At 39.9% G+C, this 27,779-nt stretch overlaps 1 protein-coding gene across 1 annotated transcript; it reads right to left on the bottom strand.

Moving 5' to 3' along the window:
- pgm5 (phosphoglucomutase 5) lies at nt 1-27,244 on the bottom strand. Its single transcript, XM_039804012.1, has 12 exons — nt 27,158-27,244; nt 26,529-26,777; nt 24,396-24,558; nt 24,077-24,223; nt 23,855-23,980; nt 23,551-23,741; nt 22,262-22,416; nt 13,863-13,978; nt 10,138-10,273; nt 9,218-9,401; nt 5,040-5,177; nt 1-993 (listed from the first exon to the last, which is right to left on the bottom strand). The coding sequence occupies exons 1-12, from the start codon at nt 27,242-27,244 to the stop codon at nt 904-906; spliced, it is 1,782 nt and encodes a 593-aa protein (XP_039659946.1). The 3' UTR covers nt 1-903.
- Between the last annotated feature and the right edge of the window lie 535 nt (nt 27,245-27,779).

A 27,779-nucleotide genomic window follows, 5' to 3' on the forward strand; every position in this document is an offset into this window, starting at 1 on the left:
TACTACACACAAAAATGTTTATTTGGATGAAAAAAAATGAAATAATATATTCAAATGTGGTTATACAGAATTCCCAAGGGCCTAAACTTACAAAATAAAGTGAAAGCCAGATTAACAGCAAACAAATCTAAAATATATATTTTCTTTTTCATTACCTGTGGCCTCATTTGCCATTTTTGTTCTTTTTACATTTTGAATACCCTGTCCTTAGATAGTAAACGTAAGTCTGACAACCTCCCACTACATATGCATTAAACATTAATTTAATATAATATCAAACATAAACTAAATGCAATTCAATTCACTGATATATTAATTGCAATCAAACACCTGTTTTATTTTACACTTCGACAAAAGTTTGATTACTTCTGCATGAAAAGAAATAAGTGTACAATGCACTGTTATAAAAACAGCATGGTGGATGAAAAAATGTCTTTGGATCCCTTAGTCAATAAGTCTTGATAATTGCAAGCCATAAACATTAACAGTCTGCACATTCATAACAGGTTTGCTGTTTACATATTTTTCATGATTTATTCATGGCAACAATGAAATAGGCTCTCTGGTTTAGACACTAAATATTCTACGTTTTCGATAGTTATAATAATAATACACTTTATTTTTACAGCACCTTAAAACAAGGTTTACAAGGTGCTTTACAGGGTAAAAAGCTGACAGATGATAGTGGTCAATAACAGTTGAGAGAACATTGTGCTTTCTTTTTTTGAGATAAGCACCATCAGTTCAGTCATCATTTAAAGAAAAAAGAAAAGAAGCTACAGAGAAGGGATTAAAAAAATGGCAGATAAGTACAGAAAAATGATATTTTGAAGGTATTTTTGTCTGTGTGAGCAGTTAGATGCACGTGTGAGCATGCATGCGAGTGTGTGTTTTCCTGGTTGCTCATGTGATGATGTTAGGGCCACGGCGTCCTGTCCTCTCATGGACGTTGGAGATCTTCAGGGCGATGGCGATAAGAGGACCCAGCACCACCTGCAGCAGGAGGAACGCACAAAACATTTTCAACAATGATAATTCCACTGCTAAGGTCTTTAAATTGAGAAGATGGAGGAAGTTACTAGGTAGGGAGGGAGAACATTCAGGACTCTGTATATATGTATTTATGTATAATATTTCTTTTTTCTCTGTTGTTTTTTACTGCTTTTCTGTATTGTTTTTATTATGTTGACCAACATTGTTTTGGATAATAAAGTTAAATTTGATTTAATTTAGAATTTTTTTCAAATTTGTTTGGAAATATATACAGTGCCTTGCGAAAGTATTCGGCCCCCTTGAACGTTTCGACCTTTTGCCACATTTCAGGCCTCAAACATAAAGATATAAAACTGTAATTTTTTGTGAAGAATCAACAACAAGTGGGTCCCAATTATGAAGTGGAACGAAATTCATTGGCTATTTCAAACTTTTTTAACAAATAAAAAACTGAAAAAGTGGGCGTGCAAAATTATTCAGCCCCTTTACTTTCAGTGCAGCAAACTCTCTCCAGAAGTTCAGTGAGGATCTCTGAATGATCCAATGTTGACCTAAATGACTAATGATGATAAATAGAATCCAGCTGTGTGTAATCAAGTCTCCGTATAAATGCACCTGCTCTGTGATAGTCTCAGAGGTCCGTGTAAAGCGCAGAGAGCATCATGAAGAACAAGGAACACACCAGGCAGGTCCGAGATACTGTTGTGGAGAAGTTTAAAGCCGGATTTGGATACAAAAAGATTTCCCAAGCTTTAAACATCCCAAGGTGTGCAAGCGATAATATTGAAATGGAAGGAGTATCAGACCACTACAAATCTACGAAGACCCGGCCGTCCCTCTAAACTTTCAGCTCATACAATGAGAAGACTGATCAGAGATGCAGCCAAGAGGCCCATGATCACTCTGGATGAACTGCAGAGATCTACAGCTGAGGTGGGAGACTCTGTCCATAGGACAACAATCAGTCGTATACTGCACAAATCTGGCCTTTATGGAAGAGTGGGCAAGAAGAAAGCCATTTCTTAAAGATATCCATAAAAGTGTCGTTTAAAGTTTGCCAAAAGCCACCTGGGAGACACACCAAACATGTGGAAGAAGGTGCTGTGGTCAGATTAAACCAAAATCGAACTTTTGGCAACAATGCAAAACGTTATGTTTGGGCGTAAAAGCAACACAGCTCATCACCCTGAACACACCATCCCCACTGTCAAACATGGTGGTGGCAGCATCATGGTTTGGGCCTGCTTTTCTTCAGCAGGGACAGGGAAGATGGTTAAAATTGATGGGAAGATGGATGGAGCCAAATACAGGACCATTCTGAAGAAAACCTGATGGAGTCTGCAAAAGACCTGAGACTGGGACGGAGATTTGTCTTCCAACAAGACAATGATCCAAAACATAAAGCAAAATCTACAATGGAATGGTTCACAAATAAATATATCCAGGTGTTAGAATGGCCAAGTCAAAGTCCAGACCTGAATCCAATCGAGAATCTGTGGAAAGAACTGAAAACTGCTGTTCACAAACGCTCTCCATCCAACCTCACTGAGCTCGAGCTGTTTTGCAAGGAGGAATGGGCAAAAATGTCAGTCTCTCGATGTGCAAAACTGATAGAGACATACCCCCGCAAGCCTTACAGCTGTAATCGCGGAAAAGGTGGCGCTACAAAGTATTAACTGAAGGGGGCTGAATAATTTTGCACGCCCAATATTTCAGTTTTTTATTTGTTTAAAAGGTTTGAAATATCCAATAAATTTCGTTCCACTTCATGATTGTGTCCCACTTTTTGTTGATTCTTCACAAAAAATTACAGTTTTATATCTTTATGTTTGAGGCCTGAAATGTGGAAAAAGGTCGAAAAGTTCAAGGGGGCCGAATACTATCGCAAGGCACTGTATATATATTATATAGCATCCCTAGCACAGCTTAATTAATAACTATATAACTGAGACTATGACAATGAGAGCACTGATCTTAACATTGAGGCTCTCAAAACAAATCACAGTAGTTAATAAGTAAGAAGTATAAGTAAATCTTCGAGCTTGTCTTTGTTTTGTTGTGTACGGCAGCATATATGTGAGTTTGGGCCTAAAAACACGATGCAGATAAACTGATAGTTGATAGCCCTATAAAAACTGTCAACATGCATGTCAAGAGCATTTTACACTTAAGCCTAGATTGTCAACCAGTTCTTGTCACTTGCTAGAGATGATTTATTCATCTAATTTATTCAAACGAGAACACCGTGGTGTAATAAAGAAATTAGCTAAGATAAGATACACCTTTATTGATCTCCAGCGGAAAGATTTTGTTGTTGCAGCAGTACAAGGACAGAAATAAATACAGATAAATAATAAGAGGTACATAAACTAAAATAAGAATAGAATATAAATATAAACTATGAGCATCTGGAGAAAAGCTATGAAGATATGCTGAGCTGCTTCATGACAGGTGTATAACAAAATATCATGACACATTTAATCACGTCTTAAAATGACTAGGTGTACTGCACACGTCACAAACATCCCTCAATAATTATATAACATGACTCAATAGTTTTATGTTAGGTTGTTAACCCTTCATTGCACAGGGTTGTGTGATAGAATAAAACACACACACACATGCACTTATCCCTACACACACACACACACACACACACACACACACACACACACACACACACACACACACACACACACACACACACACACACACACACACACACAGTCCCTCAGTCAAACCAAATTATTTAGTATATGGTAAGCATACAAAGCCAACTACAATGTTAAACTACATGAAACATTGAAAGTGAGGATTTTAATGTCATGTAGGCACACGGCGGAGAGAGGTGTATATAGGGTAAACAAATATGCAGTACTTTTAACCTAGCCAAATAAGCACGTCGTGTCATGGTGATGTATGTCCTTACGTCGGGTTAGGAGCAGAATGATTAGGAGAATGCCACTATCTATTATATGCTCAATTTAACAATGATACTTATTGTAATAATAATGTAATGATTATGACATTTTTTAAGCTGAAAAGCCTAACCAGACACAGGGGTTGCAAATTAGCCTTGGCTAGAAATGCCAATTCAGTGCATCTGTATCATATTATTGTAACCTGTTACAATGTTTTTTCATTGTCCTTGAAAAATAAACTATTACATAAACAAAAAAATCATTGGTTGTCTTTTGACTTGTAGAAGTAGGAAAGAATGGCACACAATGGGGTCATTAACCTCAGTTAGTGTATATTGTTTGATAAAGTTATACGGTTAGGTGGCCAAGCCTAAATGAGGTTGTCTGGCCATCATGACTGCAGCTTTACGACCCCTGGGTATGGTTAAAGTACACTACCTATTCCAACAACCATAACCACACAATAAGCTAGTGTTGCTAATCCCTCCAAAGTCTACAGGTCAATTAGCTTCAATAGTGTCACATGAAGCTTACTACATGATCATGAAATGTCATTTCACCAACACAGCATAGGGTGTATTACCACTCCAGTAGCTGCAACGATCAAAGTATTTTCTCCTTGATTTTCAATTTTAAAAAAAACACAGATCAAAAAAGTAACAGCATGAAAGCACAAAAAGGCAACTTTATGGCAAAATTATGCCAGCTGAACTAAAACGTCAAAGATGATTGGTTGTGTGTGGGAGTTTTCATTCACGTATTTTTATATATGTAGGGATTTTAAATTTATCCCATCATTCAAAGGAGGGCGGTGTGTCAATTGTGCATCTATTATGTATATTATTATGGCATATATATATATATATATATATATATATATATATATATATATATATTATATATATATATATATATATAGGATTTTAAGTCATACCATTGACAAAGCCCAGCTAGACACTTAGAAAGAACACAGAAGTGTACATGATGCTGTATGTGCACAAACAAAGAGAATCTCTGTCTCACCTCGCACAAACACACACACACACACACACAAACACACACACACACACACACGCACGCACACACACACCATCTCACACACACACCATCACACTTCCTCTGTACCTGTGTCTCTCTGTTGTGTCTCTCTGGGTCTCTCTCACAGCTCTCGGCGTAAATGCGGATGGTGGCACCCGTCCCTGCACCGCTCCCGCTCAGCCGAAACACCAAACGGGACGCATCAGTGAACACAATCCTCAGACCCTAGAAACATACAAACTAATGTTTACTATATCAATTTCACTACTGAATGTATTTACTGACTTACTTTCTTTTTGACAAATGCCCACCACAAGTTACCAGAGCAAAAACAACACATACCAAAGTATTCAGTACATGGTACATCTGCTTGATAAATAATCAAAATGACTACTGGGATTGGATTAGACATTTTCTAACAGAATCCATTGAATAATCCTATTAGCACTGCATAGTAAACTAAATGTACAACTGATGATAAAATATCATCATAAAATATACTGTATATCTTTTAGACTATTAAGTATTGAAAGTCTCCTATAATTTAAATAGGATATTTCATTATTAACAGAAAAGAATTATTATAGAGTTTGGTGTTAGAGAAAAATTGGTTTGTTAATGTGCAGTAACTACAAACATCCACTAGGTGTCATTGTGTGATTAGCTGGGACTGTGTTCACTTAGGATCCCTTTATCATGTACTATGTGCTTGGTCCCCCACATAGTACTGTCTATAAACTTATGTAAGGTCATTACTACTCTGGTACTTCTAAGAAGCTTTATGAACGCCAGCCCTAAACTAATTTCAAGGTATACCATTTTGTTTAGTAGCTCACAGAGGTTGTATTAAGTTTCCTTAACATTCTGACGGCGGAGAACAATTTTACACCAAACCAGAGTAAAACATCACATTTTTAAAGAGTTGAAGTTAAGTTCAAATAGTTAACAGTAGACCTTTGCAGTTTCAGGAAAAACAGGATATTGTTGCATTGGGGCAACCAACCACAACTCTTGCTGGTTGACGTAAGGAAGATAAGACTCTTTGACTAATGGATGTGTGATGACTCTTATCTGTCCTAAATTCCACAGTGCTTCTTCCCTTATCCCATTAGAGCAAAAGACAACCTCAGGCAATAAGTTTTAAGAAAAAACAAGGAGCATGTAAGAAAAATGTCCCAATGGTTTTAATAAAACACACCTTTGACACTTTTTAGGAGTTTCAACATTATAGGAGTAAAAAGTCAACTGGGTGCACTAGTATGACAGTGACCCCATCTCAGACCAATAGCTCTTACCTCTTCAAACTGTGACAAACTGTGCTTCATAGTCATCTGAATTTCTTTCTTTTAAAAAGAGTACTTATGGTTTACGGTCTCAGAACACTATTTCATTGAATGTACCTCAAGGCCGGACAGAGATGTTTAAAAAGGCTTTCATGTTTGTTGCACCTTCTACTTGGAATGACCTACAGAAAACACTCAAACTACAGTGTCTAATTTCCTTAAACGATTTTAAAGCTTATGTTAAAACCATAGAACATGAGACCATCCACACGTGCAAATGTTTTAACTAATGGTACTTCTATTTATTTGAAATGCACTTGAGATGTCTTTGCCTCTTTTGTGTTTGTTTTGTGATTGTAAATTGTTTTTATATGTAACATACTTGTTCTGCTATCTTGGCCAGGTTTCTCTTGAAAAAGAGATTTTATATCTCAATGAGACTAACCTGGTTAAATAAAGGTTAAATAAAAATAAAAATAGTTTACAGACAGTAGTAATAAAAGTAAAGTAAACCACTCGCCTTCCTCCTAATCTGAGTTTGGTTCGGGCGTGTAACATGTCCGAGTCTGGGTGAGAAGAGACGGTGATAATGGAAGATGTCCGTATGCCTGTCTGTCTTTCTATATGTGAGTGTGTCAGCTCATCTCTAACAATAGAGAAGCAGTTATCAGTAGGCCTGTTAAAAACAATGTCTGCTGCAAAGCTCAGGCCCTGAGTGGAGCACATACCAACCACATCATGTCTGTCTGTCTGTCTGTCTGTCTGTCTGTCTGTCTGTCTGTCTGTCTGTCTGTGTATATCTATTTAGATATACAAAGGCAAAATTCGGCCTTTACATTTATGGTTAAACTTGAGAAATGACATTAACTTGACTTTTTGACTTAACTCTTAGTTTTTACTAGATAAAACACAGAAATGTATAGTTTCTGTAAATACAAAATTTACATAAAAGCTCAATTATAGAACTATAAAAGAAATATAAAATAAAAAAAATATATAAATAAAAGCTCAGTAACTGCACTCTGGCTGTGTAGTCACTTAAAAAAAAAAAAGGAATACCATAGTCTAAAAAAGCCTACTCCATTAGTAAAAGTAAAAGTCCTGAATTTAAAATGGTTGGCCTATCAAATAACAGAATTATTATTAGCAAAATGCACTAAAGTATCACAAGTAAAAGTACTCATTCTGCAGAATGGCTCCTTACTGCATTCTGGCTAACCAAGCTAGCTAACATTACATTGCTAGCAAGAACGCTATATAGCTGGTGATATAGCCAGGGCTAGCCCTAGCAAAAGCTCCAAATACATTTATTTGTAGATTATGTCATCTGTAAATGAAACATATCTATGTATAATATTACTTATTGTTATATTATATTTTAATTAAGTGAAATCTTGATAATTCAGTAAGTAACTAAATTAAGACTTAGTTATTAAAAAGAACAAGATATGAATAAGATATATATGGAGAGTAAATAATAATAAATAAGCAAAACAAAGAATTTTCATGACTACTTATGATGGACACAGTGAAGCTGAAAAACACATTCTGCAGTATAGTAGTAGTAAATGCTGTATCTGCACTTAGGTATTATATGTTCTATGGCAATGATGTCTATCTATTGACAATCTGTCTGATATGCACACAATGCAGAATGAATTCAGTAGTCGACTACAGGGCTGCCATGCCACTGCTTTGTAAATCCCCCATGCTTTGTCTTGTGTGTTTGTGTCTGTGTTTGTGTCTATGTGTCAACTTGTCCCCCCTTCAAACACACTTGCAGGGGAGACAACGACAGCTGATATAATTCTGTCCTGGGAGGAATGTGTTCTGTAATAACATACACTGGGGCGACTGGGATGCTGAGGATTTGCCACTGAGGATAAATCAAATTTTGGGGTGAGTGACTAACTAGCTGTGGAGCTGCTGTAACCATGGTAACACAGAGAAGTAAATTAACAGAGGGACAGTGAGACCTTTATTGATACATAAGGTCAAGTTGACAGACAAATTGTAGGCACAATCTTGCCCGAAAAAACGTGTGAACACGTGTAGGCCATGCAAGTGTATGTATGTATGCACAGGGACAACTGGAATGACGGACAGTGCACACACCAATGTGCACACTGTTGGTGTGTATGTGATATGAGGTGGGGCAGAGGCTAAGAATTGTCGACGCCAGGAATGAGTTTCCACACATTTCTGGGCAGAACAGAGGGGGTCAGCTGGGTAAACTTCACAAAGACTGAGAGGGAGGGAGGGTGGGAGGGAGAGGACAGGGAGGGTATACCGACTGAGGGACTTATCAGTGTGTGTAGGGATATGTGCTATATGCAGTGTGTGTGTGTGTGTGTGTGTGTGTGTGTGTGTGTGTGTGTGTGTGTTTATGGTTTGAAATGGAAGATAGATTATCATGTCCAAACATGGAACCTTTCTGAGACAACATTGAAGCTTAGAGGGTGGTCTAGCTGATAATTGAGTGCATGTGTTTGAAAAAGAGCACAGAGAAGGTGTTAGTATGAGTGTGTGTGCATGCTTAAGATGTCCTCAGGCAGACCTGACCCTATGAAAATAGAACGACCTGACTTGAACCTTTCTGATCCACCTCATTTTCCGGTTGGCTATGACCTAAATTGCTATTTATTTATCCAGTCATTTCAATGAGGGGAAGGTGGCAGAGGGGAAGCGGTTTTGATCACTGCGGTAGGGGTATGAAGCAGTTGCCACCCACGTGAATGCGGACAGATTTTGCTCTGCCGCCCAGAGTTCACCTTGCTGAACTTCAGGCGGTAACTAGGGCGGCAGGAGCTGCTTTTAAAAACGCTTTGCTTTTTTGAGAAATGCTCTTGCAGGTAGGCAGCTGTCACAGTGGTTGCCCACGCGGCAGTGTGAAACCAGCTTAATACTCCCTTTCCACTCCTCTAAAAGCATTGCATATCCTCTTTTCCTTGTTCTTTCTTCCATCTCTTAGTCGAGACTGACCTGGTTTCGAGCCACTGTTCCATCCACGGGGTCGATGTACTCAAAGTTGTCAGCCCTCTCCACGCTGTATATGTGGTCTCCTACGGCAAACTTCTGGCTGGTGAATGCTTTGTCTGCTATTACTGACTCCAGATCCTTCATCAGGTAAAAGGCTGCGCGCGGGTCCAGGCCTTCATAGTCAAACCTGACAAGAACCGACACACAAACACATAAATGCCCACCATACACACACACATACAAAGGCAATTAAACCATGGCTGACGTTAGAAAGCAGTAAGAGAAAATGCTTTAGGAAAAATTATTTGTCTGAGATAAACATACATTTTTAAAGTAGTGCTTTTACTTAAAAAAAACCTAAACTGCAAGATACAAGGTTTGTCAGGGTGATTGGTTGATTTCCCTCAAAATTATGACAGATGTGTATGTTTTATGGACTTTTTTGGGATCTGGTCCTTGGCCTGTTGTGTATGTCCTCTCCATCTACATGTTGTGGGAAATCTACATCAAATTAGGAAAGCTCTCTGTGGGAACATGAAAAGCTGCAGCAACTGTCAGTGGGAACATTGACTGTAGGAACTATCTCTGCCTCTCACAGGGGAGAGGTTAAAATAAGAACAAGTGACAACCAGTCAGGGGGACTGGAGAAGACATGGACGAAGGTGAAGGCCTGGGAGACATATTTGGCTTTGGTAGGGATACAAGGGGTTGAGACTTTTGGGAAAAGAGAGTCAATCTCAGAGCTTGTTGATATAAATACATTACATTACATTACATTACAAGTTATAGTGAATGAAACAAGAAAAGTAGCATCATGATTAAAACCTGGGTAGACCAATAAATGATCAAAAAAATAAACCACCGACCGAATGCATTATGAAGGCACAGCTCCATATTCAGAGAGAGATTATTTAGCTGATTACCTGCAGAAGTAGTTACGTCCAAATTTGGCCCAGTGTTCTCGGACTATCTGCTCCACTCCCTGTTTCCTGGCGGCCATGATAGACAACCACACCAACACCGACCACAAACCATCTTTCTCACGAATGTGGTCAGAACCTGGAGGAGAAAGAAAATTCGCAAAATACGACAACTCTTGATAAACTTCACATACTTTGTAGAAATCAACTCAGGTGGTGAGAGATAAGAAATAACTACAACCGGTAGGCGATATGGGGGAGGGGGGGTCGGGTTCGACTCCGACCTGTGGCCCTTTGCTGCATGTCATTCCCCCCTCTCTCTCCCCTTTCATTTCTTCAGCTGTCCTGTCAATAAAGACCTAAAAATGGCCAAAAAATTATCTTGAAAAAAAAGAAAAGAATCTATGGTCATGGCTCTGAAATATCAGTAGCTTAACTGTGCTGTGTATTGATTAATTCATGGCGTTGTCCGTGGTGCTGAAGTAGCAGACGGTTTGACCCCCGGATTTACCCCCCAGCTATATAGTTTAGAGTCTAAACTGCTCCTCGCCAATAAATAGTCCTGTTTATAACAAGACATAATGCAATACAGTAGTTAGAGTTTTAGAGATGCTGGTAGGCAGCTATTTCTTTCTTCTGCTCCGGCTCCATACTTAACGGACAGATATGAGAGTGGTATCAAAAACTGGAACTGCAAAGTGTCTTCAGGACCCTTTTTGGCAATTTTACTAATTACTGAGCCGTCCAATAACATGATTATATTGTTAACATTTCACACATTGCACAACAAGCAATCTAAAATAATAGTTGAATTTAGCTTAGTATTCAACTCCACTGTATGTAACAGAAGGTCAGCAAAAGTGCTTGGGCTTGGAGACGAACCAAACATCCCCACACAAATGTCTTATGCTCCCCCACCCTAAAACACACACACACACACACACACACCACACACACACACACACACACACACACACACACACACACACACACACACACACACACACACACACACACACACACACACACAGAGGAGCAGTTCACACCCTTGATCAGCCTCCTTCACTGGGGAGCTATCAGTCTGTTCTCAAAAACAGCTGCACAGTAAAGGTATCTGTTAAGGGGGCACTTTGACATTTTAATAACATTGAATATTTTAGGCAATGTTTCACTGGCAGAGCTTGGAGCAGGAAATGGACTCAGCAGTTGGATATCATTTTAAGTTACATTTACATTTATTTTATAAGAAAAAGTCAAAGGTATCATTATGTCTGTTCTATACACAATTTGATTTAGTTTTCTCCACCAAACACTGAAAACAAGAAGTGTACTTCCCAACTCCGTGTCCGAATTTAGCACTATACAGCTGTTAGGAAACTGACAGTTGTCATTATATAATCCCTGTCTCACTGTCTGTCTCCCTCTGTCACACTCACACAGAGAGAGACAGAGTAGAATTTACAAATCTAATGACTATACCACCAAAGCACAACCAGACCTTTTCTACATACACTGTAAAATATGTCATAATTACAGTTTTTTTTTCTCTTTTTGCTGTGTGTGTCTGAGTAAGTGTATGAGAGTTAGTGAAGAGCAAGAGTGGTGTACAGCTCTGATGATTTACTACTCAGGGCTCTCTCTGAGCTTTTGGCCTTACATGGGTAGACAACGAGTAAGCTCCCATAGTCCTCTGTGCTCTTGGCGTCTCTGCTCTTTCAATTTCTCTCCTCCTTGTCAATACTTCTCATATTTGGACTCTCCAAACTCCCTCTGCTCTCTTTCCTTCCCTTTAAGCTTCTCGTCTCTCCTGTTCAAACCACTAACATTTTTCTTCTCACTTAGAACTTTTCCTTCCTTGTTCCGCTTGGTTATAAAAGTTAAATATCATCTCCATTCAAAACAATGATTGAAGAATGAAAGTCAAAGAGAGGACAAAAACCAAAGAAAATTTGAAAAGAGACGGACAAAAACTTGAAATTACAATAGCTGTAAAAAGGTCAGTTAAAAAGTAAGCGTGGAGAGGCAGTTGTAGAGGGAGGGCAAGAGCAAATGTCTTTGTATTATTTGTGCATGCACATTGTTTATATTTTCTGGCCGTGTATGTGTGTGTCTGTGTTTGCATTCATAGAAAACGTTGCCACTGGAGGCCTGTCTGCATGTTGCAGTGATTCAGGGAGCCCTGTCTCCTTTTATAGCAGAAGAATGGGGATTATTTACACATGCAGTCAGGGTCACAGCCCTCACATCTATTACACGGCTCTGGCTGGAGCTACGGGCAGTCAGGATGCACTGCTTACAACTTTAGACCTGGAACAGTCTGCTTAGTGTGTGGAACAGAAGGGAATAGGGAAATTGTGAGAAACATTTCACCTTAAAGGGAAATGGTGATTTCATAAACACTTAATCATTCCTATCAGTAATAATAACATTGTACACTTTGAACGTTAATTGCTGAGATCTGTTAAAGGGGAAACATCGCTACAAAGAAGTCAAACGGAGCAAGAACCACAAGCCAAAGGTCAAATAAGGCTACAGGTTTTAAACAAACCCAGGTTGGTCAAATGTTTTTTCAGGAAAGAAAAAAAGCAAACAGTAAAAGTATTAGAATTATTACACAAACAGATGTAAAACATCCATCACAGTTCACAGGACCACTTCCTGGTTCAAATTTGACCTGTCATATGCTGTACAATTTGTTATTTCAGGCTATATAAATATGCATGCATGCATGCATACCGTTTTCCTGTGCAATGAAGGATTGTTACCGACATTTCAGTTGTGCTCACTTTCAGTCCTCCAAATAAAGTGGTTTAGAAAATCTGGCTAAAATGTTGGCTTCTTTAAACTGTGTTCAGACAAACATTAGCATCACATTAAAATCCCAGCCCTGCATTCATTACAATGAGACTGCAATGCTGCTGCAAGGGTGCTGAAACAAAGAGCTCCAGAAAAAAAGTTGAATCTGGCTCAACATTTCCTGCAACGCAATGCAACGTCATTAAGCAATGCACTGTGTTGGGCACATTCCTGAAGAATAAAATGGTTCCCACATTGAGTCGTAACATTTTTTATTTATTCAAACCGCTTTGCAGTATTTTGGCATCTGATAAGCTTTCACACCCATGAATCTACTCTTTAAACCGTGCTTTCTGGTCTCACAGTATCTTAAACTAAACTACAATTGCAGCCATCTGAACATCCGGTTACAAACTGTCTGATCATCTGCCTGCTTGTGTCTCTTGCCCCATTGGACTTCATTATAGTGATACCACCATGGTCCCAGATCACTAAAATTACTTTGGTAAGAACAGTGTTATCATAACCAATATGAATGATGGCCCAAACTACGAAAATTGTAATAAACTGCAATTTTAAAAAGAGAAGGTTGACTGGACACATGCTTTTCAGCAAGTCCCTGCTGCGTATTTACAGTTAGCAGCAGCAGCTGGCCAGTGCAGTCTTCTAGCGATGGCCTTGTTTGCAGGCACCTCAACAACAGTTGCTGCTGAGGGGAGGGGATTTCCCAGTCACACACCCACTCACATATTCCAAGCTGGTCCAGGGATTTGAATCAGTGACTTTCTCTTTACACACTAAAAGGCTACTCCTGTCTTGTTTCAGTATTCATCAGATTTATATACTGATGACATTAAGCATTCACAAATGCATCTTTATGAGTGAAGTTGTTTGGATTGTGAATGAGTGTGCTGTAGCATAAGAGGTTGTACCTGTCCCAAAGCTCTCCTCCCCGCAGAGGGAACAACGCCCAGAATCCATCAGGTTCCCAAAGTACCTCCAGCCTGTGGGAGTCTCATACAGTGACAGTTTCATGGCTTTGGCTACCCTACAAACATACAGAGAAAAACAAAGCACTTTATGCTCACAAACACACAATGTATTCATCTCTCTCTAATATCTAACGCCAGCCTTTCTCAGTTCTGATACAGAAATAAAAGCTTTAAAAACAGTCCACTGACCTTTGAAATAAAGCAAACCAAATGTTGTATGACAAGTGTAATCTGCCAGCAGCTCATCCAATAACTTAATAAGGCAAAGGCAGCAAGAACAAAGTGAGTTAACCTTTTAGTAGATGTTTGCTTTGAACCTGATCCATACTCACATACGGAAAGGAGGAGAGGGAGTCTGTGTGTGTGTGTGTGTGTGTTTATGTTTGGTTCCTGGGGAGGGTGAAAAGGTGAAGAAAGTACAATATGTGGAAGGAGAGGGAGTGCAAAGATACAGACAAGAGGGGAAAAGGGCAAAGAGAAAGTCTAATAAAACTGTGTACAGAAAAGTAACTGAATACAATTGAGTTACAGTAACATGATTATAAAACAGTACATATTGAGAAAAGGGTTGACACATTTGGACAAAAATGATAATAATGATAATGTAATATTAAAAAATAAACAAAATCAGCTGCAATTAAAACTATCCGAGTAACTTGACCTGGAGCCGAAAGTCCCACCACCTCTTTTAGCTAGCCTCTGCTCCACTAGCATTAACTAAAAAGCTGTTCATGGGGTTTTCTGTCCATATTCTAAACTAGCTATAATTTTAACCATGGTGATTTACATTCGTAATAACATATGAGTCAGCCATTGGGACAGTGTCAAAGCAGTGTCACAGGCAAGGTTGTAGCTACGGTAAGGACACTAAGGTCATGTCCTAAATTTTGTTTTTGGAAACTGAAGGTTAAAAATGACCTGTGGTAGAGTATACATTCTGCAGTTACACACACAAAATATCACGATGGATTTTCCTAAGCTGACAAACCAGTATTTTAAAACCAGTATCTTTAAAAAAGTGCTGTAATCAACATTTTTATTATAACAATAGATCAAGTGACTTTGTGTATGTGAATGGAGTCGCTCCTAGTGTTGAACCCACAGAGAATTATCACCCAACTCGGCAGTCTCCCTCAGCTCTATGGAGCATTTCAGCAACTTTCATCTCATTGTTTTCATTTTATGACCTACAACTGTTTTGGTTCACATTTAACGCTCTCATAGAGTTGTTTCCAGCAGCAGCAGGCAGCTGTTCTCAGCAAAAAAGCTCTGATAAACCCTTTGTAAGCTATCTGCTCAGCACCAAATGGCAAACAGACAAGGTTAGCGACTAGGTAGTTGTTGAATGCTCACAAAATATCATTGCGCTATCATTATTCAAATCATGAGGCTCTTATATTTGTACTGTTCAGTGCCCAGATGCCCATGTAGTTGAGATTATGAACAGAGAACCAAACCAAATGTTTCAGCTTTTCAGAAAAGTGACAAAAGACAACCTATATGAGAAAGTCCATTGTGTCTCAGAGGCTAGACAGATGATAGCAAAAATAGGGGAAAGGACTCAATAATATTGTATTATGAAAGTTACCATCCCAAGACTGCTTGCAGAGATATTTAGTTTGCAACAAAGATGACTACCCAGTGTCCTTCCCATTACCCACATATCACTCCTCAACCACATCATTCACACCTCAGTAATCGCCGCAAAATGTAAACACAATTCCCAGGACTCAGCTAAGAATTGCTGGAAGAAATATTCAAAGCAACAAAACAGTTGTTGCTCCCTAAGAAATAAACATGTAGAATTGTCAATCTCAAAAGCTTGTACTGTGGGATGCTGTTGGAATTCAAAGTGCAATATATGTGGATGTGAGTTGGTTTCAGGGTTTTTAAGTGGTCATACACGTCCACACAATCATCATGCACATAAATAAACTTCACAGTGCCCAGCACGGTTGTTTACATGACGATGGGATAAATTACCAAATAAGAGTAATTAGCTTTATTCCCCTCCAGGGGAGCGAGAGCTGGAACGGAAACCCTGGCATTCCTGAAAGAAAACAGAAACTCTGGCCTTTTGACGAGCCTTTGACGTTTGAAACAGCACGTACACGGCCAACATAAGCACTGAAACTGACCCTACCAGCGCTCAGTTTTGGTTGCAAAAATGTAGAGATAAAACTGTGTGAGAATAGTGCAAATCATGTTTTCTCAAGTTTGACGATTGTACCAGCTGAGCTTTAACTGAACAAAAGAATGAACACTAGGGTGGGAAAAAAAACACACACACCCACCCATAACTTTCATGTACACATACAAACTCAGGGAAACAAGCACAATCAACAATCTGCATGGTCTTTACTTACCCACATGATATGACATTCCTCAAACTAAATCACAGTTACAAATAGTATAAACTAGTAAACTAGTATAAGCTTCTTGAAATAAAACAATGGAAGCCAATATGTACAATCACAAGCATATTTAAAGAGATACAGTACACTGTCTCAGGCCAGCCAGGATCAGTGGATGCTGCTTCTCTCGCCACAGGCTTTGCCAAAACAGAAAAATGCTGGCAGATGAGTATGACTGGAGACACAAGGAATAAACTTGGAAGGTTTCTATTTAGGGCTGTAATCCCCTGTTTGTAGGTGTGACCTACAAAACTGTGAGGCTTTAAAGTCTACCAATGTCCATTTTCTCACACTAGTAACAGACAGACCTTGCAGCAATCCTCTCCATGACTTGAGGAGATGCGCCCGAGAGGCCGCAGCAACATCGCCACCCGGCCAAGACGGGCATTTATTACATTGCCGCATCTCGGACAGCTCCTGCTGGCATGCACCAGGCAAATCCGCCGTCATAATAATAGCAATCCGCCATGGAACTAGCGCTCCTTAAAGGGAATGTGAGAGGACGCTCTCATTGGTTTATTTCACGTTACGCCCAAACCACACCTAGCTACTTCAGACCAACCCATTTTAGATTTGCGTCGGGCGCAAGACTCATTTATCCCGCCGGTATAATGGCAACAGCGCCCGAGATCCGCCCACAAAGCTACTTGCGTTTTGCGTTTCATACTTGCGTTTCAGATCATTAAAATAGGGCCCCTTGTGTAAAAAGTGCATGTGTGATCAAGTGCCTTTATCACATACAATGCTAGCCTAGAAATCTAGACGCTCCCTAGTGGCAGCAAATTTATTTTGCAGCAAGGGGGTCTAGGCACTCTCCATTGACTTGCGAGCTGGAAAAAACAAATTTTGGTCAGGCCAATCACATCATGTATAGAGTCGGTGGGCGGGGCTTATGGCTGGTGCTGCTGGGAACAGCGGTCTTCTGGAAGACTTGGAGTTAAGTTTGTCTTTGAGGAAAGAATAAAGAACGGCACTGAAGTCATTCTTAAAAAAGGAAGATGTGTTCGGAGTTTTGCCGGCCGGATACGGCAAAAGTTTAATCTATCAACTAGCTCCGCTACCTTCTTCGTTGCTCTTCCTGGTTGTAGCGCTATCCTATTATGTGCAGAGGGAATTTGATAGACAACCGTTTATCCCGCCCCTCGGATTGAGCTCCGTCAATGGTGAGTTCCCAGACCCAACATCTTGATGTGGGTCTGGCTTGTCAGGCTAATACATACTTGAAGGAACAACATTAAATGGGAACACTTTACTTGAAGGTATCTACATAAGAGTGACATGACACTTTTTTTTTTATAACTCTCATGACAAAAACCGAATGACATTTACTAAAAGAAGCGTTATGTCATAAACGTTTATGACTTGTTTATAATGTTTATGACACGTTCATGACAGTGTCAGGTCACTCTTATGTAGATACCTTCAAGTAAAGTGTAACCCATTAAATTGCAGTACTGACTTTTTAAACCAAGGCATATTTTTTTTCTGATTATAAGGATTGACTATGTATGGATATATGATTATTTTTTAATAAACTTTTAATAATACTTAATGTTAAGTGATCATGAATAAGGTGTTAAAGTTCCTAAAACATATTTTTAAATCACATCATATTTCTAAGATGTGGTTGCTTTTATCTTTCTTAAAAGCTGGCTTTTCTTTTAAGATGACTTGTTCATTTCTCTTTATGATGTGAGAGCACTGCTACTATGTAAGAACATAGACTTTCTGCAGCCTATCCTATCTGTCAGATGAACTAAAATTGAACAGAGGTAGAAAGGGTCTGTCATGAGAATGATTTGGTTGCTTTGCCCCCATAAGATGTGTTTTAAAACTTTTTTGTGGCAGCAATAAAGTTAGTGATGTTTCCTGTTCACTGTACGGGATTCTCACACCGCAGGCAGTGTGAATGAGGCCTAAAAGCTTTAGACTGGCATTCAGACAAAAAGTGCAGCATGCGGGAGCTTTACTTGGGCTTGAAATGTTCTTCTTGACCTGAACCAGGAACCCTAACTGAGTTTAATACACTGAAGTTTCCTCAGTGGCCAACACTGAAACTCCTTGAAAATAAAGAGCTTAAATTAATCTTGATATGATTTCTGTAAATGGTTATAGCTTGTTTTGTGGAATCATTATCAAAATACCTTTCTGACATTTATCAGTACAATCCTCAAAAAGTCGCAGCATTCTTTGTGGCTTGTTGTGATTTACACAACATTTCCATGAATCATGGATGTGTTGACTACATAAATGAGGAAATATTAGAGGACTTAAGGAGACGTGATGCTGAACTACGGCGTGATTGGACACTCCGGCGGAATCTGTTCCTGGAGTGCGCAATGCGCGATGCGCTCCTGATGGAGCGGGTGGACGGAGATGGAGTGGGGGGAGGAGGAAGGGGCACAACAGGAGCAGGTGGTGCGTTTGGAGGCCCACACTGCATGGCTGCAGCAATCCTCTCCAGACTTGAGGAGACGCGCCCGAGAGGCCGCAGCAACATCGCCACCTGGACAAGACGGGCATAACTTTGCCGCATCCCGGACAGCTCCCGCTGGCGTGCGCCAGGCAAATCCGCCGTCATAATAGCAGTCCGCCATGGAACAAGCGCGCCTGCTCTTAAAGGGAATGAGAGATGACGCTCTGATTGGTTTATTTCATGTTACGCCCAAACCACACCTAGCTACTTCAGACCAACCCATTTAAGATTTGCGTCGGGCGCAAGACTCATTTATCCCGCCGGTATAATGGCAACAGCACCCGAGATCCGCCCACAAAGCTACTTGCGTTTTGCGTTTCACACTTGCGTTTCAGATCGTTAAAATAGGGCCCCATGTCTTACAAGTGCTAAAGCACTGGTAGCTCTGTAAGACAGTATTTTTGATTGCATTGGTCATCCTAGTAACCAGCACAACAGAAATAAAAAACAAAAACACATTTCAACATTTCACATTTGACCCCTCTACATTGTCGGACTAATCAGTGATTCAGTACAAGAAGTTGGACTTCATCCTGGTAACAGGCACACCAGTGGGTCAGCCCTCTCTTCTCCTTACATCCTCCCATCCCTGGAACATTTAAAGGAGAGGCAGATGTTTCCTTTACCGAAATTTCCCTCCCACTTTCTCTAACCTCCCTCCCTCTCTGCATCAGCCCTGGATTATAGTATGTGCACAGTGAGACACAGGCACCCATGCACACAATGCAGTAAGACAGACACCCTCAGCCCAAGATTTAACACCTGTAACTCCAGCTTCCTGTCCATCTGAATCCAAATACATTCTCCTCTCTGTTGTTTTAACTTATTTCCTCATTCCCTCTGGACACACTACATACAGAATATATTTACCATCACATATATCAAGGCTTGACTATGCATAAACACAAAGCAGGGAGGGTTGCTCAGTCTAAACACTCAGCATACAGACACACAAACAGGCCACTCGCTCTCCTTAAAAGGCCTACACTTGGGCCACTACTAAGTACTTCAACACTTGTCGAAGACACGCAGTTATGTACATTCTGTGTCCAGAGACAGCAGTGTTACGTTGAAACTTAAGTGGTAGTTGTGAAGCTGAACAAAGTGACCCTGCAACAATGCCAATAGTTATCAGTTAAGCGCACATAGAAAGAGGTAGGTGTGCTTTGCATAAGAGCACATAACCTGGAATATGCCGGCGAAATTGGGTTCAAGATGAAAATCTTATATAATGCAATTTATTTCTGATGAAGCTCTTCAGAAAACACAGAGCATGATATTATCTGTAGTGTAGGTATTATCTGTAATAGACATTGTACTGTAAGATGATTCTACTTCTCAGGAGATTTCACAACCAAGTTTCCAGGAAATTTAATTTATGATGTCATCTATACAAAAAAGGCAAAGGCTGAGAACATGAAGAGAGATGAAGGACATATTTTTAGCAGTAACTAATGAATAAGCCATTTTGTCTACAGTAAGTGTGTGTGTGTGTGTGTGTGTGTGTGTGTGTGTGTGTGTGTGTGTGTGTGTGTGTGTGTGTGAGATGAAGCGAGCTCTTTCATTGAGATCATGACGGTTCAGTATCATAAGACACATCCTTAGGCAAGGAGCAGTGCAACAACACACAGCAGTGTCCAAGTGATATGCTTTAGGGTGGGGGGCAGGAGACGTGTTCGATACCAATACAGGAAACAGTGTGATGCTCATGTATGGCATAAAAGAACAAAGGTGTGAAAGCTACGTTGGTGGATAGTGATATTCAGGTGTCCCAGTCTTCGGATCCATCACTAGCAGTCAATGTTGACATTTTTGTTATTTAAAAACCATGATCCCAGTTATTCCCTGAACTTTAAGCCAATTTTTTGAATTTAAAATGTTACAATTTGGCTTCCCCCTCTGATAGTATTAAAAAAGACAACATGACAGACGGCAATGCCCGCCACTACCATCTCTTTGCCAAGGATAAAGGATACTGTGCTGAATTATGTGACAGCAACACATATCGCTTAAAATGCTGAAGTTGTCACTGGGATTGTGTCCAACAAAAACTTACACCATCAGTTTAATATAAAATATTCTACTATGTCTGTCTACACATAGTGGCCTTAAAAAAATCTATTGTATTTGCCTAACCTTAGCCATTTCGTATCAACTTTCCGCACAAAAATATTTCTATATGAATACAATTCTTACATACACACACACTTGGAAACACATCCATAGATACAAACACACACTCATAAAAAAAATATTTAATAAAGAAAATAAGAAAATAAAATAGTTGTATGTATAAATTCAACGACTCATTACAGAACAGATTTTGAATTGGTTTTATGGACTCCAGTGATATTTTATGGAACACTAAATCTGAACTTGTTAAAGATTATACTCATACTAAATTAACTATAGTTGATCTTTCTGGTTCCTTCATTGTATTAAATTACACATTTCCATTGAGCGGCATTCTGTTGAAACCTGACTGGGGTGCAATGCTGGGATCCCTCCTACTGGAACAATGTTAACGGGGATGACTTTAGCTCGGATCACATCCTCTCACTCAGCACCCTCTGCTCGCTTCTAGTCTTACATAACGGACAATATTTATAGGCGGTGAGTAAATGTGTGTGTGGGGCTTGTGTGTTAGTGATCTCACAGTCATATTCATAGTGGGTGAGTCTTTATCTGAGAGTGTCGTCCCTGGTGGTGTGACAAGAGAAGGCAAATTCCCTTAGATCTACAGTATACATACATGTAGAAATGTAGACACCATGTGTGCGTGTCTACATAATGAAATGTCTCTGTGATCTGGTTTATGTTAGACAAACTAAAAGAGCTTTAGAGATGTGCCTATCTGAACACAAACTCAACTCACTGCTATGCAGAGAGGCATACTGAATTTACACTCTTGGGCCTTTTGGCCTAAATGAAAAACTCAATTTGTCATGTTTCCTTTAACTTATTACACTTGATGGATGCAGCACTTTTTGTACTTTTTTCTTTGTAACTTTAAGATATATCTGTGTTGTGTTTTTGATGTGATTATAGTGCAATTATAGTTGGGTACTTTGACATTGGCTATGGCAACTAACACCCTTGGACCCATTATCCAATAGATTTAAAATCCTGTTCAACCAATTATCCAGTGAAAATTGTACACCTGATCTAGTTTGACTATATATGTGTTTTCCTTATGTCTTTGTCCACTTTGACTCTGATAAAGACACAGTAGCGTTGGAAGTAGCGTCGTAGTTTTGCATTAATAAAGGCCGTAAATCAATCAATGAGTCCGTTTTTCCCTTGAACCCCTTAGATCTACTGAGAGTGTGTGTATTTGTGTGTGTGTGTGTGTGTGTGTGTGTGTGTGTGTGTGTGTGTGTGTGTGTGTGTGTGTGTGTGTGTGTGTGTGTGTGTGTGTGTGTGTGCGTGCGTGTCAGTGTGTGTTGTACCTGTCGAGGGCAGTGCTGGTGGCCATACTCCTGGCAAAGCCCTTGACTCCCAGCTGTCTGAAGTAGGGGATGGTGGAGAGGTTGGCAGCCATGATGGCCACCGAGTCTGACGGGTTCACAAAGAAGCCGTTTTCGCCGAGGATCATGTAACGGTCCTGACATCAGCACAGCATATAGTACAATGTGAGTCTTGTTATTAGTTTTAAATGTAACAATGTAAAGAGAGAACTGCAATCAGACTAAACATGACTGATTTAGCGTTACAGGTGATATCAAAGGCTAAGGCTGGTGATCTTCTATATTTTGCTTATTGTCAATTAACCCCATCCCTCTGTGCTGCAGACCTCCATTGTTGTCTAAATGATGCCACATATATATACTAATTCAATATGTTATGACTGTAAATCTGTTCAGCTAACAGTCGCACAGATTAACCATTGGGTTGCCATAACATTTAGTAAAGCTGGATTTGCAGTTCGGCTGTAAGGAACAAAATAATTCACAAATAAATGAGAGTCAATCATCACAATTAATGTTTAAAGCTTGGAAGATATTGGTCATGGTATTATGTAACAGTGACTGCAAAAAAAATAAACCTTCATGCAGTAAGATTACAACCACTGGTGCTAATGACTGTTGAGATACTGATCCTGGCGGGAGGAACAGAGCAGATATGAAATAATTCTCCTGATGCTAAGCTAATTCACTCAGCAAATAGAGTGTGTGTGTGTGTGTGTGTGTGTGTGTGTGTGTGTGTAAACAGTAGAAACGACTATTGGATGACAATGTGGAAAAAGTGAGCTGCTTGTTGGATCGTCATGGACACAGTATTATTCAGACCCCATTGCTTTTCTTCCTGTTATCAATGAACGAACAAACAAAAACAAATACAAAACAAATAAGACTCTCTCTGGTAGCTATGGGTGGAGTCTAATGATGTTGTTTTCGGTTAAAAATAAATCTGAATAGGTTTTGAATGAACACATTGCTGAGTGACCTACCATAAACCAGGATATCCAGTGGTATGTAAGAATGGGCATCTATTTAGAACGATTAAAGCATTGCCATGCTAATGTTTGTAAACCAAATTAAACCAACATATATTATAAACCTCTTCCAGCCTCTACATAGCACAATTATAATCAGTATAGTATAGTACATATTTAACAGTGGCTATACCAGGAGAACAAAATTAATTTGACACGTCAATGACTGAAATGCAATTTCAAAAATGTTAAAGGTCCCCTCCATGTTTTAAGACATTTAAAAGTAGACATCACATGTCTTACCCCATCTGCATCAAATGCAGCTCCAAAGCCAAAGTCACCTCCTTTCATGGCATCTACCAGAGAGGTGGCGTAAGTCAGGTTGGGCTCTGGAGGTCGGCCACCAAAGTCCTCCAGAGGGACACAGTTGACAGCAGAGTTAGCAGGAGCTCCCAACTCATCACACAGGATCCTACGTACATAGGGGCCCATTACTGTAAGACAACATGAGGAGTAGAGAGAAGGACAAAAGACAGAAACTGTTTAATCTCCAATAACATTTACAACAGCTCAGGGGCTATATAAGGTAGATGATGAATTGCCTCACCTCCGTTCATGGCATCTATGTGTATCTTGAGCTGATCTGGTCCTGTGAGAAGACTTTTAATGGCATTGAAGTCAAAGATGTTTTTTAGCAGTTGTAGATACACATCAACTGAGTCAACGATCTCCACTACAAACACAGAGAAGAGACGATTGGTACCGGATGAGTTTGTTTGTATGCATTTTCGCATTAAAGAAAGAATAAAAGAGCGGGTGGGTATTGTACCTCTGAAAGGTTTGAACTTGTTCTCCAGGTCAAATTCTTGTCTTCCCAGTCTGGACAGGTCAATGCGGAGATCAGGGCAGATTGCATACTCCTCAAGTGTCCGGCTCACCTGGTAGATCCTCTCCATCACTGTATCCGGAGACGGACCTACCGCACAAAGGAAGACATACAATTATATGTGTAAACTAACAGAACACAAAAAAAAAACATCCTTGACTTTACAGATGGTTTAAAACCCTTAACTTTGACTTTAAACATTTCCCAATAGGAAGAAGCAACTAGAAGAATCAGAAAACAAGCACTCTTTCTCAGTCCTCACCTCCATTTGCCACATTGAACTTGATTCCAAAGTCTCCACCAGGGCCTCCGGGGTTGTGACTAGCTGTGAGGATGATCCCGCCAATGGCCTTGATCTTCCTGATGATGCAGGAAACAGCAGGGGTGGACAGGAGACCATTGTGGCCGATTACCAGACGACCAATCTGCACAGCACAGATATTAAAGAGGAGCAATGTCAGTTGCACATCAGTCCAGGATGTCACCTACTGTAAATGTGCTTTCTGATAAGCTAGAATTGTTTTTGTGGATGACTTGGATGTTTTCAGAATGCTGCTTAAATATGAACTCAGGCTCTGCTTAAAATTGTTGTGTGAAAAATGACCATCAATGGGGAAATGAAGCAGAAAAGAATAATGTCATGTAGCGTTTCTTGAGCTGGCTATGACATAAAATCTAGAAAAGAATCATGCATTTTGTTTCTACACTGAGTTGAAAACGTTTAAGAGCCCATCTGTCCAACTGGAACTGAAAGCAACACTGGTCCAAAGCATCTCATCATTCTACAGGTGACTAATTGACAGCCAGCTTTTAAAAAGCAAATGATCTGCCCCAGGAGGGTGCCTAAATAACAGTGCTGCACTCTCTATTTATAATTTGTATGCTACTTTTAAAGTGGTAATACCACCAGCATCCCTTAAATCCCCTGCATATCAGCTATTCTAAATAAAAGTGTCCTCACTGGAGAGGAATTTATTCTCCTGACGTCAGTATATCCTTCTAACATCCGGCATGTTGCATGTGTTTATAAAGTAAAGACAAGGAAAGTGAGGGGCAATCCTAAGAAATGTACTCTTTAAAACACATTTAGCCTGCATAGTAATGTAATGACCTAAGAACACATATTAATCAATCTATAATTTCCCACTATGTTTAGATTGTATTTGCTCAATGCATTGGCTTGGTTATCTACAAGTGTTGCCCCTCTTCTGTCTGACTTTTGGTTCAATGCCATATGACAGGGGATGCCCAAAGCATTAAGTTTGGCCCTGGAGAGGTGGAACAGTGAGGGGGAGGGGAACGACATACGTCGGCAGGAAAATAGAGCAGGATGGATGGAAGTGCTGATAAGGATGACATCAAGAGACATTTGGCTGGGCCAGCAGAAAAACGGACAGATCTCAAAAACAAATGATATTCCTTTCAGATTTTCCTTTGGAACCTGTCCAAACCAATCACAAATTTTCCTCCTCTCTGTCTTCCTGTTTTCATTTATCGGCTGCTTACACTTGAGAGTTCAGACACATTTTGGATGGGTTTGCATGTGTTAATACCACACATTATTACTTTCATCTAAACTGAAGCTTTCATGTCTGAATGAGGAGTAATTGCATGAACTTGCATGATATGTCAGCCATGATTAAAATGCTAAATAAATATTGACCAACTGCAATGCAGTCCTACTAACTATTTTTTAACAAGTGGTGGAACAATATCTGGCTGGCTATAGCAATGCTTCCCCACCTTTTTTGCTTGTGTTCCCTTAAGTTTAGGTGTATGCAAGTTGTGAGCAGTTCAATGGAAGAGTTATTTTTTTCACTTCTCTGTCTTTCATTTAGCTAGTTTTAAAGGCCTGAAGATATAAATCTATACAGTATCTTACAAGTAAAAGGTTAAATATTATAAAAAAAATAGGACTAGCCATAATTTTGTTTTTTGTTATTTCCTACACTGGTAATCATCTTGTGACCCTTTAGATTCATCTTGGGACCCCCAGGTTGGAAACCACTGGGCTAAATCACATATGAACATCCTGAATCCAAAATGTGATTTTATTTTTGGGATAATAGGCTACTTTCATTCATGGCAAGTTTATTTATTCTATGGTCTTCATTACAGTGATAAGCATCTAAAATCACATTTGGATTTACCTTGCTGATAACGGCTTCTTTGTTTTATTTTCAGAAGTGTTTACTTTTAACAACTCCTGTTATACATTTTAAATAAAGATTATAAATTATTTTACCAGATTATTACAGAAATGTTAGTCTTATGCATGGTTACAAGTGTTTCCATATGTCGATATAATGAAACAAAAGCTTGACAGTCTCGGTCAGTATATGTCAAGACTGGAAAGTCGACCCCCCACCACCACCACCACCACCACCCTACTTACCCCATTGGCAGCTGCCATCTGGACTATCACCTCGGTGGCAGCTCGGCTGAAGTAGCGGCCGTCGCAGCCCACCACCATGGTGCAGCCCTGTCGGTCCCGCAGGTCGATGGAAGACAACACACTCTGTATGTAGTTCTGCAGGTAGTTCTTCTTCCCCTCGAACACCGCTGTCTTCCTCCGCAGCCCGTTGGTACCGGGCCGCTGGTCTTCGAAGGGGGCGGTTTGGACCGTCAACACCGGAAAGATCCCCTTAAAAAAAAGTAGTTGTAATGCGTCGAATTAACAGCACAAAGATGGACCTCGTCAGCCTGCAAAGTGAAGTTACAGTTGTTGAGTTCCTGCCGAGGAGGAGGAGGAGGAGGAGAGCAGTGACAGCAGTCCCACACAGGGATGAAAGGAAACACCCAATCACAATTGTCCTCACCTCGGCTACTAATGTTGTAGCCTACAGAGCTGCATCCCTCAGTACTGAGCTCAACATTCAGCAAAACTCTCCTTTGCTCTTAGACAACTCCCTCTTTTCCTAATAAGCCTGAACAACTGACTACGAGAAAAAAAAAAATCAGGGAGGGCCAGAATCTTCAAGGCCCACAATCAGCTGAGCCTCAGGCCAAAAATAGACCTTTGACTGATGGCAGAGGGGAATTGTGTCGGGACCGGTCTGCAACCGGACACTGCTGCGTCTGTGCTGTCCACACTGCCCGGTATGAAGACATAAGCCTTCTGTAGCCTACTAGTAGTCACTTGAGTTTATTGTGGGAAATGACAGACCACTGATCAAAATTCCACTCTCTAATAGCACAGCCTCTCTTTTTCATTTGAACTTAATTTGTTTCAGGATCTTCAGTTCCACATGGCACACGACTCTCTCCTGCAGTTTTATTTGCATAGGCCTTTATTTGGCTTTTAAATGCAAAAAGGAATAGGAACTGTGACAGGGCATGTATTAGCTCGCAGTCCGATTACACGAGTAGCCTAGTTTAGGCCATCGCAAGAAGCCTGCAGCAGTCTCTATTACGTCTGCTCCAATATTTGGTAAACAGTGCGACCTTGAGGCTGGAAGGAAGAACTGAACTTTTCTTATACATAAAAAAAAACTAAAAACTAAAAATGATGTTTTATCCCACAACAAATAACCTACATTATATATATTTAGGCTTCTAGTTTAAATGTTTGTTTTTTAATTTGTGTTGTAAATGGACTTTCGGTGTAGAATTGTAAACTATTAATTTCGAGAAATGTGTGGGCAAT

This window comes from Perca fluviatilis, chromosome 6 (genome assembly GCF_010015445.1).
Source record: "Perca fluviatilis chromosome 6, GENO_Pfluv_1.0, whole genome shotgun sequence".
Taxonomy (NCBI): domain Eukaryota; kingdom Metazoa; phylum Chordata; class Actinopteri; order Perciformes; family Percidae; genus Perca; species Perca fluviatilis.

Coding starts and splice junctions, on each gene's coding strand:
- pgm5 (XM_039804012.1), bottom strand. CDS start 27,244: ATGTCTTCATACCGGGCAGTGTGGACAGCACAGACGCAGCAGTGTCCG. Junction 24,224..24,395: donor GTTCAATGTGGCAAATGGAG/GTGAGGACTGAG, acceptor TTTGTGCGGTAG/GTCCGTCTCCGGATACAGTG. Junction 10,274..13,862: donor GGAGGAGAGCTTTGGGACAG/GTACAACCTCTT, acceptor TTTCTCCTCCAG/GTTCTGACCACATTCGTGAG.